Here is a 16970-nt window from a genome sequence, read left to right on the forward strand (position 1 = left end):
ATGAGTTAGTTATTTACAGTTATTTATATAGGTTATATAACATGGCATTAAGGATGCGATGGTTTTACAATTTATGATGCGGGAAATGACAACAATGGAGAAAATTCCATAACTGTTTATTACCATCAGCTTAAACAAATTAAAAACAATAAAATGAATACTTATAGTAAAAATTAATATTCCTTCCACTTACAAATTACTCATCATTTGAGTCGGCGATCATATTCGGTTCGGCTTTTCCCGCATAAGCTCCCGTTTCAGTACCTTCCGGTGTTCAGTAGAGACTTTCCCATCTTACAATAACAGAAAATAATTGCTCTGATTCAGCTCTGTTTCATAATTTTTTATCAAAGTCTGAAAGATTTTTTCAAAATTTCTCCCAGTTTGATAGATTGTAAATGGTGCCACTAGAACAGTCTGCGGGATCTGCGTCAATTTAAAGAGCTCGTAAAGCTCGAAATGCGCAAGTGCCACTGTGAGGCACCTATTTCATGTAGGTAGAAATTCCTTTGTCATTATGGCATCGGTTGTAGACAAAGAATTTCCCGTTTGGGGTCTGTTACCAAAGAGAGAAACTGGAGTTACCTCTTTTTTAACTAAATATCCTGAATATGACGGAAGAGGAATTACCATAGCAATATTTGATTCGGGTGTAGATCCAGGAGTACCGGGATTGCAGGTAATGACCATGCAAATCATGAGTCTTGTGGGATATTTTCTCTACCGTAATTTTTTAAATCGCATATTTTCGATCTAATTAGGTTACAAGTGATGGAAAACCAAAAGTAATTGATCGGATAGACTGCAGTGGAGCCGGAGATGTGGACACCTCCACTATCGTTGAAGCGAAGAATGGAGTAATTGTTGGGTTATCTGGAAGAAAACTCACGGTACTTTTTATTTTATTTTCGTATTTGGCAGAATAATATCAATATCATTATTTATTCCAGATTATGTTCTGTTCTGTATTGCTCGAATGTTCATTATTTCGTTTTATTTTTATGCCAATCTGAGTCATGCTCGGTGGTGCTAATCTGATGATTGCTAAAATTTTTTTGTACATTGCATTATGAACGTGTACTGTAGAAATTGGTACCCCAGGTCACACACTTTAGTTTTGAAGAACGGTAAAATAAGGATTAGTACCTAGAAACCTGTATGCAAATCAAATGCTCTTGTCTTATTAACGTCATTACTTTGGTTTGTAATGTGTTGTCGTTATTCTTCAATGCTAATAGGTTCCAAGTACTTGGAAAAATCCCTCCGGGGTTTATCACATCGGTATTAAGAATGCTTTTGAATTGTATCCCAGCAAACTGAAAGAAAGGGTCGAGAAACGGAGAAAGGAAGAGCTTTGGGATCCACAGCACAAGTTGGCATTGGCAGAAGCTACTAGAAAACTTCAAGTAAGTAGCTCTGTTCCTTGGGTCTGTGAAGAGTGGCTGATGTCTTGACAATCAATGCGCTCAGTACGTATGGCCATTTACCATTGATTCCCACCTTCATTTATTTTATTTTGTTATTACTTAATGGGTTCAATTTTTGAGACCTCATGTAGTTATGCAAAAAAGAAACCTGATATGACGTGGGAAACTCCCTATGGAAATGGTAAATGGGCATTGTTGATGTTATCATAATTTGAAAATTTCCATTTTCGTATGCTAACGATTTTTGTTTAAGATAAAAAATGTCAGGATTTTAATTTCATATTGACTTGTATATGTTATATCACCTTTAGTTATAAAAATAATTTATAGCCTTTAGTAGAGTGGAAAACTCCACATCTCAGTCGTCAATGGACAGCAGAATCTCATGAATTAGTATTATCTGTACCTTGCGGTTGTATAGTTATAATTTTTTTATGAATATAATATTTGTCATGCCATCTAGATAATAGGTATATCTACTGCGAACCATCATTTTAATGCCCAACAATAGTGATGCCTTTGAGGTGTTTTTGCAGTTTGTGCTGTTTCTCAACTTCAATTACATGAATGGGAATACAAAATATGTGATGAATACCACTATGGCAAGATCATTGGGGTGAAATGATACTTGAATATATTATCTTTCAACTTATGCGATGGCTCATACTTGCATTGGAAAGATCTTTGCAATGTTAAAGGAAATAAATATGTGCATATTGCATCAATGGTAAGAAAAATAAATATATATTTTGGACTGAGTTACCGTAGTGACTGTAATGCATCAACAGTCAAACCTTTAAATAGATGAAATTTTTTTTTTGTTGAAAATTCATCTGAATAATTGAATCATGTCAAGAATGATGATTTTTCTCTCATATTTTATGGCAAGTCGTTGATGTACAATTTGTGAAATGGGTCAGGTACTGTTAGTGTTTATTGCATTATTAATAATCACCTCAGGGGTAATGATAGTTGCCTTTATTTGTAGTAGGGAAACCCAGTAACTTCCCTGCAGATAAGCTATTTGACCAACTTTATCTGAAAGTTTGGTCAATTGTGCCTTAGATTTTATCCTTTGATAACTGATCATCCAATAGCGATTCATGGAAGGGTGGAACAGAGTCTTTGCTTTTTCTCTCTAAATCTGTCTGTGGCTTGGAAAAGCAGGAAACATGTTGTAACGCTTTTATTATCATACCCTTTAACACAAACGTCACTGACACAAAATTAAAACACTTTTAAAAGCTTCCACGGCAAAAATCTTGGCAGCGAAGACACACCTGCACGCCACAACTTTTCCAACCATACTCCCCTTCGCCATCCACAACAATCTCCGTCCATCACAGGGATGCTGACTTACTAAAAATATTGGGGGGGGCCAAACCGGGGATCTTGCCCGGGAAATTTTATAAGTAGTGAGTTTTAAGTTTTATAAGCATTTTAAAAGAGTCGTATGATCAATATTAGAACCTTGATAACTCGAATCTTGATATCTGGACACTCCGGGGAAAGTCAACAAGCCTGACACATTTTTTCCTCACACCCATAATGAAATTATTTGGGGACTCGGGCCCCCTCAGGCCCCATGGAGTCGGCACCACTGGTCCACCATCACTTGCCTCATTGTTCCTCTTTTTGCCTCCTCTTGCCCCACCAATTGCCACATCAACACTCAACTCACATATAACTCAAAATTAATTGTTACATTAGCCCCATTTAAAGAAATGTTGGAAGGGACTGAAAACATTTTCTTTTAAAAGCCATCAAAACTCAACTTTTTTTTTTAGACAAAGCAACTATAAACAATTTGGTTACCATTTCCGAATCTACATTTTACAATCGAAGCCCCAAGCCTTAGACTTTGACCTTCCCTTATTATCCATCTTGAATCAATGATTAGAGACTAGTACAACACTATTAAATTGGAAATTTAAAAATAATTAGTAAAATTTTGCACACTAAACTCTTCTGCAGAACACATTTGGAACATTAATTATGAAAATAAATTAACACATTTCCATCCTAAGCTCATTTCACTTTATACTGCCCCCTTTCATTTATCACTCTCCTCCATTCACTTGACTCATTCATTCTAATATCACATTCATACCACTTGGTGTGCAAAATTCACTCAATAAACGCCCCACTTGTTCACAATATCACTTCATTCTTCTACACGTAGCTCCCATCTCACTATTCTCATTTTCACCAGGTATACAAACATCAATTACATAGGTCCCTCTTTACAATGTAATCATACCGCCTCTCTGTTTATCCTTTCCAGTGTAAATGAATAAGCTATCCCTCACTGTAACTCTACTATTTGTAGTTCCACGGCACTCAGCCTATCCTAAGGAGGCATACCAAGCTTTTGTCGTCTATCAGTGGCCTCAACTCTTATGCTGTGCTGGTAGCGTATTCGACCAGTGTTTGCCTGTCATCATCTGGGTATTTTCCCGTGTCGAGGGCTCTACTTACTTCCATCTCTCGCTCTTCCCTGCAGTACTGCTCCTGGAACATCGTCCGGAATGTTGCTAAGTTTTCATACAAATGCTGCGTTGTGGCAAACCATTCTCCAGCCTTCCTGATCATTCCTTGTCTCACCACACATAGTGCGTCATCTTCTGTCAAGCGGTACATTTCCCACCAGTACTCTCTCAGCTCCTGTAGGTATCTCATGGGTCTGGCGTTGTGTCTTCCATGGAATGTTGGTGTCTTCATTTGCACTGCACCTACTGCTGTTGGTGCTAGAGTTAGCCGAGTGCAATCCTCCATAAATACGCCTTGTAATTTCCATTATTACACCCTCGTCCAGATCGGTGACTTTGCTGGTGGACTGCTGATTGAATTTCGTCACCATCCTCTTCACTGTTCTATCTAATCTTTAATCTCTTCAATCCCGGCCTACAGGTTCGCTTAGCTTGAATCCAACTTCGAATTTCTCGCCAGCCTCGCCAAACTTTGCCCCTTCTTCAGCGATTATTTCTTCCATACGGTCGCGTATTTCCTCCATTTTCTTCTCTTGCTCGGTGATTCTCCCACCATATTCTCGCTGGAACGACGTTAGCCCTTTGTTGATATTCTTTATCATCTCCTCTAACTTTTTGTCTCTTTCTTCTTGTTTGCTATCTCGCCTCTCCAGTTCTGCCTTCAACTGACTATCTTGCCTCTCCTGTTCTTCCTTCAACTGACTGTCGCCTCGCCTCTTCTGTTTTTCCATCAGCTGTCTTGGTAGCACCTGTAGGTCACTGTATCCCTGCTCCTCCATCTCCATCTAAAACTCAAGGGTTTCTATATCTATCCCTTCTTTTATCAAAAGCGGTTTTAAACGCTCCTGCCGCTCAAGTTTCGCCCCTTGAGTCGTTGATCCCCGATCCCTCATCAAACTTTGTAAATCCGTCTTTTTGAGCTTGTAAAATTTTTCTCTCTTGCCATTTTAAATTTCCGCTTTCTACTAGGCGACTCGTTTTTCAGGTGTCCTGTGGTCTCGATCCTCTCGAGAAGTCGTGCCCTACACGTTGCGGCACCTAAATGTAACATTTTTATTATCACGCCTTAAAATACAAACGTCACTGACACAAAGTTAAAGCACTTTTAAAAGCTTCCACGGCAAAACTCTCGGCAGCGAAGACGTACCCGCACGCCCACAACTTTTTCAACCATACTCCCCTTCGCCATCCACAACAATCTCCGTCCACCATCACTTGCCCCTTTGTTCCTCTCCCACCAATTATCACATCAACACTCAACTCATAATAGATAACTCAAAATTAATTGCTATAGTGTTTATAATGAAGCCCACTGGTGTATGAATGCAATAAGCGAGTGCTCTAACATATAAAAAATTAGCTTTTCATTAAACGAATATTAATGGGTTTGGGTTTACTAGAATTGAGCGTACAAGAGCCCAGTGGCAGCTGGTGGCAATTTATCCAGGGTGTGCATTAGAGCAGATACAGGATGCAGTGGAGCAGCGAGGGGGAATTTTGGGGGTTAAAACCCGCCCCAGAGCTCAGAGAAACTTTTAAATTTAATCCATTTTACTCAATTGGATTGATATTACTAATAGAATAATGTAAGGATTAATAAAATATCCCCCAGAAAGCAGTAAAACTCACCATTTTGAACCATTTATCTTAAAATTCCGCAGTTTATTAATCTCGCACCTACCCCTTATCCTGGTGGGTATTCCATACCTCCACACACACCGGTATTAGTAGCACCCAACCCCCCCAGCCTTTATTCCTAGCTGTGCCCCTGACAGGATGATTTATTTATGTTATGTTAATTCTAATCCATGAGTATAATATTTTATCGTAATAGAATTTACATAGAATGCAAGATATACCACTGGTACATCCTACCCTTAAAACTGCATAAACGGAAATAATATAAGCATGCTAATGAAAACAATTATTCTAACCACGCCTTTTCAAGTGACGGTATGTGAAATTCATTCTCCTTTCCTTCTTCCGAGTGGACTTGTCTATCACCTTGTCATTGAAACTTTCGATACCATCCTGGAACTTTTTTTTCAATTGACAGCATCGCCTAAGCAGTGAGCTTGTCCTCGTTCATCCGGCTACGTTAGAATCTTTTAACACATTTAAGGGTTGATAAAATCCTCTCTGCTTCACTAGTTGTCATCAGAATTGTCGCAAGAATTTTCAGTAGTTTAGTTGTTTCACAGAATGTGTGTTGAATTTTATCGTCAACAATGAATCCTGGTAGAGCAACAACACTGGAGACTTTCCAGAAGTCCTCGTGCATGTACTTAAATTATTTCAGGCTCAATTTTCAATTAATAATAAAACGTTATTGTACTTTTCCACACGATTTAATTAATACGACCGGTTTCGTCGCAGAGGCGACATCATCAGGTACAGAATCCGTTATAATAACAGTTATTTTTAATTGATCCATTGGTTTCAAAGTTAGCAGAGATTTGGGTTGTTTAAAACGAATCTGTCAATTTTCCATGAATTTGTGTTCTAAAAACTATTAGTAATAGATCTGGTTTTCATTTATTCAAATTCCAAGTTTTTAGAATAAAAATTACGAGAACACCAAGCGCTCAAAGCTGGGCAACTTGATTTTACTCACAAAAAACAGGAACTTTTTTTAAGGAAAAAAAGGAAGTACAGGAAATACTACAGAGTTTGTTGAAATATTTTCACTGATTCACTGGAAATTTTCGAATTCGTAATTTATTTCAACATTTCATGCACTGAAAAGAGGGAAAATTGCTTTGAAGGAGTGGTCTTTGAGTAGGGCTATTAAATACCATGAACCTACAGGCATTGCACTGATTCCGTTTAATACTTCTCTTGGAGGGGGGTGCTCAAATACCATGCAGGGGTAATCACTATGCTTTGTTTTGTATTTTCATCTGTGTTGTGTCATGTCACTGCTCCCTGTTCATCTGTGTGACCAAAAGACTGGGCGGACTATCTCTACTCGATTCAAAGAACAAAGACAAAGGGATTTCCGACTTGATCTACCGGAAAAATCAGCTATGGTCGAGTATAGCCTGAGTGAAGACCATAAATTAAGGTTGGATCACTCTACAGTTTTATGGCTATCCAATCAATTTTGGGATTGATTAACGAAAGAAGCTCAAGAGAAATGACTCTATAAGATAAATGTCAACAGAGATACTGGTTATTCAATCAGCAGCTCTTGGAATCGAACTATGAAAAGACTTATGATCACTAGAGCTAAGTCTTTGCAGGCCCACGGTCCTCCGCCGCAACAATCAAGACTTTACTAATCCCACCCCCTCAGATGCTGAGCGTCAATGTTCACTTCAAATTTTTAATCAGTAGACTTGAGAATGAGTAGCGAGACGGAACCTGAAACATGGGCTGCCTTAGATTTTCTTACGTGCACGCAGACCCGAGAGAAGTTTATTCATACTTTTTCCCTTCTAGCTCTATTGATTATTGTTTAATCCTTCTCTTATCTGATAGTATTGATTCAATGATTATATCCCTGCTTAATAATCATGCATATATGTATGTAATAAAAGGATAAATTTATTGTTTCTATAGGAATTTGAATCTAAGAACCCTCAGCCAACTGGGAGAGATAAATTGAAGAAAGAAGACCTCGAAGCTCAAATAGAAGTTCTGAACAATCTTGAGAAGAAATATTGTGATGTTGGTCCCGCATATGATTGTGTGGTCTTCCATGATGGCGAAATGTGGAGGTAATTATTAACAATGAATGATGTTTTTATGATAAAAATATGTATAATTGGTTATTTAAATGATTTTTTTGTCTAGGATAGAATCATGTTAAAAGTTGTTGGAATGAACAGGTGTGGATTATAGATTACTTCAGCATTGATTGAGTGCTATGTTAATCCTCATAACATTGCCACAAGAACTATCAGTCATAGGTAGCCAAGGATCAGTTTTTGAATATTAAGTGTAGGTTAATTCTTTTCATGGTTATTTATGTATAGCCTTGAAGAAGTCATGTATTATATAAGGGGCATGCAATGGAATAGATTATTAATCTGGGAGTTATAGTTTTGGCGCTGCTCAACCTAAGTAATGAATCTTTTTCAGTCACTATTAATGTATTAATTTAAGTAGACCGGTACTAGCCACAATGTGAAAACTCAACTGAGTCACCCGCTATGTGCAAATTGTACAAAACTTCCACTAGGAAAAAACTCATTTGCGTTGACTAGGATTCGAATTCTGGTCGAGTGCTTTAGCCGGTTGAGCTACCTAGGCATCATTCCCCTCTGTGGAAATTTGTGGACTTTACCTCGCAAGACTAGAAGACAAGAAGGTGGACTACATAGCATATTATGTGACTAGCAGTCAGTTGTGTGCACTGTACCACAGCCTGAGAACAAGCCCGAACTTTGAGTTTAGTTGCAGGTAACAATGGTTTACGCCAACTTAGTTTCAATTTTCTTATGGGTTGCTTCGACAAAACTGGGCTTTTCAAACATGAAACAGTTAAAATATTTTTTTATTAACGTTGGCTAGAGCTCGACTTTACTTTTGCACTCACTACGTGTTTTTTTAGTAAACGTGAGATAACAATCTCTGTGTGAAAATTTTAAATATATTTCGACTCATTGTAGCTCTAAAAATTGGTGATCCTTATAATTACTCTGATAGCAATTCATTTTTGCAATTATTTGATTTGGCGTGACCGGCAGTGAAAAAAATTTAAGAAAATACATGAATATATTACTTTCTGATCGCATTGCGTCCAATTTTTTTGCTTTTGATAAATGCTCATTAAGTCGCGCATTTCAGGGTTATTCGTTTTGCCGCTCTCACCAACATAACGTAACATTTCCGTGGCCGTGCCTGCTTAGGTGTGTGCACAGCAGCACCCGCGTGGGCTAAGCCATGGCCTCTCAGTTTATCCGTGGCATTGTTCTACCGGTATGTTGCGCAGTGTTAGTGTCCAGGTTATAAGACTTGTGACATCAAGACAGTTTTTTATGGCAATAAAAGTTTTTTTTACAGAGGTTTCCTGTTTATTTACATCTCTAGTGAAATTATTTTTTGGGATGGTTAGATCAGATACCTCGTATCCAAGTATCCGCGGATATTGCCCTTCACCTGATCCTTCGGATCCAAATTTGCTGATGACATTGGATCTGGATCCGAGATTTTGTATGAATGCTTTAATGCAGCATCCCAAAATAGAGAGTAGAAAGAGTTCAGATCCTCTCTCTGCATACATCGTCGCACTACGATGCTTGTCCTACTCATGCACCATTTTGTTTAAAATCTCTCGTAGGGGTTATGCAGCAGAATTTTAGCCATGGAAAATTTTTTAAAGGCAAAATACGATAGGCTCATAGTGTGACTCTTCCCAAGGGATTGAACAATCATTGGGGAATCTCAGTGTCGTAGGATAATAACCACATCAAAAGTAACTGCGTCGCAGATTTCAGAAAACCACCCTCGGCCCATTATCAGCCTGTGCCTATGATGTTTTTTTCGTTTCTGAGACCACACAGACCATAAATCATATCAAGTGAATCAAATCAAGGAAAATATCGAGTTACATGAGAGCAGTCGAAGTGTGTTTCATCCCTACCCTGTCTCACTTACTGACCTTTTTCGGTCTACTCGCTTTACTTCTCCGTTTCTGGAGGGCAAATGCTGTATGAGTGACTTTCTGGGCCCAAAGATGACTCGTTAGCTTCGGCAATTGGATGACATGCACGAGATTTAAAAAAGAATGAGACCTAACACAATGCATATCAGGTGATATTTTAGTTTTTTCAGCTCTAATTGATAGCCACTAAGTTTTTAGTTACAACTAGACTAAACCAATATTCAACATTGCCCAAACATCACAATTTTCAAGGAACAAGCGTAACATTAGCCCCCTCAAACAAGAAGAGACTGACTAGAAACGTAATTGCAATTGCAACTAGACAAAAACGCTTTATTGAGGTAAGGAGAGCTCAGCGTATGTCATCTACGTGCACTGTGGCTTGAAACTATCACAAGGAAGTGCAAAATCCACCTCACCACAACTGAAGCATTTGCGGGTGAAACACAAGTCAGCATATGATGAGAAAGTGACAAAATTCAGGAAAACGTGCGTGAGGAAAATTTGAATACAGTCAAATCACTTGAAAGCTTATAAAAATGATTTTTAACCAGTTGAAATATTAAGATGTGTTTGAAAATCTAAATATCATTCCTTTGATCGCGTGTACCCAAAAGAAACTTGAATAATTACTTCGTTTAATAGCAGGCAATTAAAAATACATTTGGAATCGAGAATATCCGAAGTTCCAACGCCTGAAATCAAGTATCCGATTCGGATCCAAAAAAATCCTGGATCTGTCCATCCCTAATTTTTCTCATTCACTTATGGTGGTTGTTCATGTAAGTTTGCCATTAATTGAAACATTAAGAGTTCATCATTGGTAGGTACTGAGTATTGAGAACTGAAAAAAATTAAGGAGTGACTCGTCCTTAAATAAAAGTTTTATTATTTTTATAATGAAGTTAAATTAAAAAATAGGGTACATATATATTCGAAAATTGCTTCAATTATGATAGAAAACAATTACTTTATTAAGTCTTCCATTATATCTCCAATTTGGTTTAATATCTCCTATGCTTTTTCTGCTATTTCTTTTTTGAAAATGTCTTGTTCACATTTTTATATCTTTTAAATATTCTTTTATTAATTGTTTCCCTTATGTTCTTATCCCTATTTATACCTCCACTGGGCTTGCATTCTCACTTTATTGTTATGTGTATTGTATAGTTATCATATTGTTTATTTAATCTTTACATGTATTCTCAAAATTCCAGAGTTTGCATTGACACATCAGAAAAGGGTGACTTGGCATCCTGTCGTGTCTTGGGGCCATTCAGACAAACACGAGATTTTGCCCCTCTTACTCAGTTGGATCAACTTCACTATAGTGTGAATGTCCACAATGATGGAAATACATTGGAGATTGTTGGAATGTGCTGTGAGTATAATAATTCAAATTTCATATTTCAATGGTGATTGCATGGGATAATTTAACGCATTTTGTTTGCTAATCATTTTGTTTTATTGAATGCTTAAAGTTGTTAATATCTCTAGGAATAGTTTATTTTAGTGAGACTCAATCCATGTATTTTCTGGTTAATGCTTAATAATCATATCTGCTGTTCAGCTATTGACTTATCTTCTAAAAAATGTCATGAGAAATCTGTCTGATGCTGGCTTAGTTGGAAGGGTTTACCATTACTATCTCAGCCAACACTCTTTTCCTCTGTGTATAAGTAGCTGGCAGTTCAAAAATATGGGGCTGGCACAATTGATCTGGAATAGTCACATTTGCCAAGGCACATGTCAAAATCCTCTTAAATAATTCAATCTAAAAATACATCATCGGCCATTTTTTATAGTTCAGATTTGATTGAAATCTATAATCATAAAGGTTGACTGCACAATTTTTTTGGCATATTATCATTGTAGTGGATGAATGTCATCCTTGAAATGAGTTCCATCCACTTCCATTCTTCAGATGTGATATGGTAAAGTAAGGAAGATGCAGCAATGCTAATTTCTTTATTGCACAGTGTACCCTGGCTTTGCGATGGGTTTGACTTGAGGTGGATTCGGCATGTGATCTCAGCTGATTTTGCGCGGGCGTTTTAAAATTTCTCATTTCACTGATCTTGTCTCCACTCCCCCTGTGTCTCATCGTTTTGCAATTCTTTGCCTTATTTGTTAATGGCACACTTTTTTAATGCATCAACATTTACACGTGCTGATGCATTTTTAACTGATTCCTTGTCTGAAAATTATGCATGTTCAACATACAATGGTATTAGGATCAGTCCTCCAAAATTGATAGTTATGGTAATGGGAGGGTCTACTGTTTATGGTGTGACAAATGAAGAGTTAATCTACTGAATTGCAAAATCAAGGGTATCTCTTGTGATGTTTCGACAATATGGATGATTTTTTCTGTGAATTTTGTTTAAATTTTTGGATAAAAGTTATTTTATGAATGTTATTCATCTGATTACTTTCAGCAAGTCATGGAACTCATGTTGCTTCCATTGCTGCAGCTTACTTTCCTGATGCCCCTGAGAAAAATGGAATTGCCCCTGGAGCTCAGATTGTCTCTCTTACCATTGGTAAGCAATAAGTATCAATATAAGCACTGAATTATCGCAGATTGCAAAATCTCAGAGCTCAGTAAAACAATTTGTTTCTATATGATTGTGATATAGACTGCATGGAAATGTTATGCGTGCTCTCAAGGTATTGTTTGTTCACTTTATTATGGCCATGAATATTGTTGAAAGAAAACTCCACTTAAAATTGTGATTCACTTAAATTCGGTGCCTTTAGGTATTATGATTGACGTTTTTGTTACAGTTCCTGTTTGACGTGATAAGAATTTTAGCTTGGGGTAAAAAATGTTGTGTGTATAGGTGATGTTTTTCTTGTAGAATTATCACAGTAAAATTCTGTTTATTTATTATTATATTCCTAATGTTCTACTCTTCAAAGGTTAGTTAAGCCTGAATCATACGGTCATTTTTTATGTCCCTCAGAGTGATAGCTCCAACTTTTCAGGGACCAAAAGAGTAATTATTTTATAAATCAAAAGGTCATTTTGTCATGCCTATTTGTATTGCTTATTCTGTCACTTTCTATATTTACTTCTGTCATTGCATTAAATGCCAAATGTGGCGTTTCAATTGCTGTTAGCAGCCATGGGTTCTGAATGGCCAAAAGATGGTGCCAGGGATGATTTCAGCAATAGAAAAAGGGACATGCATATTGTTGGATAAAGGGGTGGAATTCCATCCGTGGAGCTATTGTGGAAAATGATTGCATGAAACGGTCATTTTTCCACCATCATTTGGCTGAAGAAGTTGATGGACAGGGATGGAAAAAATGATTATGTGATTGAGGCTTTAGAAAACCAATTCCTTCATGTTATCCCTTTCAGGTGACAACCGCCTTGGGTCGATGGAGACAGGTACAGCATTGGTGCGAGCAATGATCCGGGTTATGCAGAAGGACATGCCTATTGATTTGATCAACATGAGCTATGGAGAACATGCTCACTGGGCTAGCTCTGGGTATGAAATTTTAGCTTGACGTTGATATGGGTCAGTCCATTTCAAATCACCCAGGCAATGTTGCTCAACGTTTTTGATTATCCTGATTTTTTTATCATTGGTTCCCTACCAGTAGACAGTCACAAAACACTATTTGATAAAAATTACTGGCAATACTTTTGTATTTTCATTTACCTAATGTATTTTCTTTAATTTAGGCCTGCCTTACATTTACTGCCTTACTTTGAACTGCAGCTTACTACCGTAAGTGAACTACGACAGAGATTACAACAGATGGCGTTTACAATGCAGGCCATGCAAAATATTTCTATTTTATTATAAATGTTAGACAGGCCTAAATTTAAGAAGATTACATTCTAAATTTAATTATAATGATATTGATAAAACTTGTTGCTTTTGTAATTATTTTCTCAAGCCCTTGAGTGCTAACTTGCACTGCAGGAGCGTGTGCAATGGTTGCATTCTTACTGAAATTCACTGCTCCAGTACTCTAAATGTTGTGGAGTCTCAGTCTTATTTTTTTGAGGTATTATTATGTGTATAAGGAGCATTTTGTGAAATTTTCACTTGTTTTCATGCAGTCCCTTTATAGGAATTGACCTGCAAAAATCGACATTAAAAGGCTTACAGTATTGTTTGACAAGCTCTAGGAAAATAGGAGTGCATTCTCAGTGCTATAACTTGAACTGATTGTAGATTTTTGAGTATTCAGCTCAGAAATAACATTTCATTTGTGAGTCCCGTTTCCTTCATAAAAATTTATGGTGTTAAAAAGTTATTATTGACAAATTTTCCCTGGGTTTTTACGGAATGATTTTGATTGACTGTCTTTTATGATAGAAAATTTAAAAAAATGGCTGCCAAAAAAAGCATGGCTAGTAATTTTTTTCAAATAGTGTTTTGTGATTGTCTACTGGTAGGAAGCCAATCGATAAATAAATAGAAATCGGGATGATTAAAACTGAAAAAAAAAATGTTTTAAAAAACATGGATACAGTGAGAATCAAGATCAAAAGTTTTGGTTTCACAGGACTATAAGATTTAGGCTACCTAAATATCTTACCATAATACTTTTGTTGAACATTTATTAAAGATTAAATTGAGTTTTTTTTTCTGTAGGCGTGTGGGTGAATTGATGAATGAAGTAATTGATAAGTGGGGTGTTGTGTGGGTGGCATCTGCCGGAAACCATGGTCCAGCATTGTGCACTATTGGCACCCCCCCTGACATCAGCACCAGTTCGGTAATTGGTAAGTGTTCTACTATCTTCTATCACATTTTCCCTTTTTCTTTGAGGGATATACTACTAAAGATTATGAAATTTTAAATAAAATGAAAAATTAAATAAAAAAACACACTCTAGAATAAAATGCTCTAAAAAGTAAAAAATAAGCTATTCATCGCTTGAAGAATAAAGCATGGATGCTGATTACGTTTAGTTATCAATGTTCATTCATCTATGAGGCCCTTCTTCACTCATTTCTGATGCTCCCATGCTAAATTCCCTGAGTGACGAAAAGCTTTTTTTTTTACATGTTAGTGCATTTTATGATTTTTTGGAAAGTGTTTTTTTAATCCTTTTAAAATTTATTTTCTATTTTTTTGTGGTGAACCATGTAATGATATACTACACCAGAGCTGTTAAAGAAATTTCTCCTATAAAAATTTACTGCTAATTTCATCTTTTGAGAGCATAAAAACTTTTTCCACATGGAAATTAAATTAATTAATTAGAGCTCAATGGAATAAAATTTCTAATTTCTGATTATTGAATGTATCGGAGTCACCTGAAGCAAGCAGGTGTGCAAAATTTCAAGCCGATCTGATAGTGGAAAGTAAATTCGAAATCAATTACAAGATTTCATCGATGAAACAGATGAAGCAAGTTGAGAATAAATGTGTAAAAATAGGAATAGTTAATACCTTAGGGTAATTTAAAACAATTACCCGTTAGTATTTATGAAGGAACAGACAAGTTCATGCCATAGAATTTGAGCTTGTTTCTTTCTATCTTTTTGAACCGATGCACAGTTTAGCACCCTTAGCTTTCTCTGCCTTTTATCCAGAATTCAAAGTCTACAGAGAAAAGAATTGGAGACAAATTTTGTAACTACATAGTGAGACAGTTTTGTATGGAGGTAACTGAAACCATGTTCAGTAGAATATCCTTGTAACAAATGCTACATCACTAGGGAAATGGCAACTTCATTGCAAAGGGATTCATTATTGTGCTGCTTTGTTTCAGGATGATCAGAGAGTTCATGTAGCTTGCTTAAATGAGTCACTAATATAACAGCTGCAGTGGAATAATGTAAGGACATTTATTTTTCGATATGAGGAAATCTCTCAGTAACTTATGAAACCCCTTACGTGACTGATTCGCTCACGAAGTGATGGATAAAAATGTCCAACCACTTCCAGCTGAGCAATAGATCTGAAATTTTGCATGGAGGTGGGGGACTAAAAATTATTTGGTGTAAAATTCTTGAAATCCTGGCTTTCCTCACTCTCCCCTAGAAAAGTAAATGGCATGAAGTCCAGTTTTTTCGTGCATGTCTTCAGTTGACAGTTCAAGGGGAATCTAAATCCATGTTAATTATTTCAATAGAGGGAGTTGTGTTGCTTCATTTGGTGTGCTCTTTATTTCTATTACCCCATGAAATCAGGAGGAACAAGTCTCCGAACCTGAATTTGTCAGGCCACCCTAACATCCCAAGGGTGCATGCAACCTTAGTGGCAAAATAATGAAAATTGTGTCTGATGTTTCACTGATTGTGTCTGGTGTCAGATTTTGCTGTTGATCAGGAATTTTGGTTAGCAACAGACAACAGGATTTGTGTTATGGGTAACTTTGGATACCCTGATCTTCTCCTTTTAAGTATTCAAAACGTGTTCATCCCAGTATTTCAGGTTGACTGGACAATATTAAAAGTCTGCACACAATCTGACATTGAGCATTTCTTTGGGTTTGGATGTTTTAAGGCTGCAAAATTTCTTGCTGACCATGGTGAAATCTTCATATTATGTACCCTAAGCCCCTAAATTATGATATGTGGAATGAAGAATGAAAAAATGCCTGATAATACAATGTGAGCCATCTGTTAGATCCAATGACCATGATAGGCTCTTATTATCTGCCCTCATTATTGAAAAGCATTATTGTATATAAGATATATTAGATCTATGTATTAAAATATTTATTTAAAAAGTAATTGAAATAAGAGATGTGTTAATTAATATAAATAAGTGTTTCATTAGTGGTAAGAAGCAGTTGAGCATTACAAAATTACTATTGGTTTCTATAAAATACTTGTCATCAATACTTGCAATCACGAATCTAGGTTTTGATGTGCATTTAATTGAATGCTCATCAAATGTGCATTGAAATCGAGGTTTTGGTGTGGGTGTAAAGGATTTCTTGCATAAAAAAATGAAAAACTGATGTACAAGTATCTGAAGTGATTTAAGTATAAGTATCCATTTCTGGTCTCAGGTGTTGGTGCTTATGTTTCACCTGAAATGATGGTCGCGGAGTATTCTCTGAGACAAAAACAACCTGGTGGTGCTTACACCTGGACGTCCAGAGGGCCTTCAGTGGATGGTGCTTTTGGTGTGTCTATTTGTGCTCCTGGTGGTGCCATTACATCTGTTCCAGCATTCACACTTCGTGGTTCGCAATTGATGAATGGGACTAGCATGGCCTCTCCTCATGTGTGTGGTGCTGTTGGTATGTTATTTTTTAATTTTTATTCCTTTCTTTATTGGTTCCTAAGATGATGTTGTTCAGTTAGCAAAAAATTGATGCTTAGTGAAATAAAAATTGCATTTGGAGCTAATTTGTAATCTCTACTACTTGTAATTTTTTGGTTTCTATAATAAATATACTTTGTAAATAGAAGGGAAGTCATTTATAACTAATCTGAGGGGATGAAAATTGTTTAGAAAT

The 16970-nt window shown here is 36.6% G+C and overlaps 1 protein-coding gene across 1 annotated transcript in view; it reads left to right on the forward strand.

Annotated features, from left to right (window-relative positions):
• The first annotated feature begins 199 nt into the window (after window positions 1–199).
• LOC124154579 (tripeptidyl-peptidase 2) overlaps window positions 200–16970 on the forward strand; it is a 48126-nt gene continuing 31355 nt past the window's right edge. The window contains exons 1-9 of the mRNA XM_046528399.1: window positions 200–679; window positions 762–890; window positions 1239–1406; window positions 7478–7635; window positions 10742–10905; window positions 11963–12067; window positions 12892–13024; window positions 14144–14274; window positions 16518–16751. Of these exons, the coding sequence (XP_046384355.1) occupies window positions 518–679; window positions 762–890; window positions 1239–1406; window positions 7478–7635; window positions 10742–10905; window positions 11963–12067; window positions 12892–13024; window positions 14144–14274; window positions 16518–16751 (1384 nt within the window). The 5' untranslated portion in view covers window positions 200–517. The remainder of the gene's footprint in view (window positions 680–761; window positions 891–1238; window positions 1407–7477; window positions 7636–10741; window positions 10906–11962; window positions 12068–12891; window positions 13025–14143; window positions 14275–16517; window positions 16752–16970) is intronic.

The sequence above is a fragment of the Ischnura elegans genome, chromosome 2 (genome assembly GCF_921293095.1).
Source record: "Ischnura elegans chromosome 2, ioIscEleg1.1, whole genome shotgun sequence".
Classification (NCBI taxonomy): domain Eukaryota; kingdom Metazoa; phylum Arthropoda; class Insecta; order Odonata; family Coenagrionidae; genus Ischnura; species Ischnura elegans.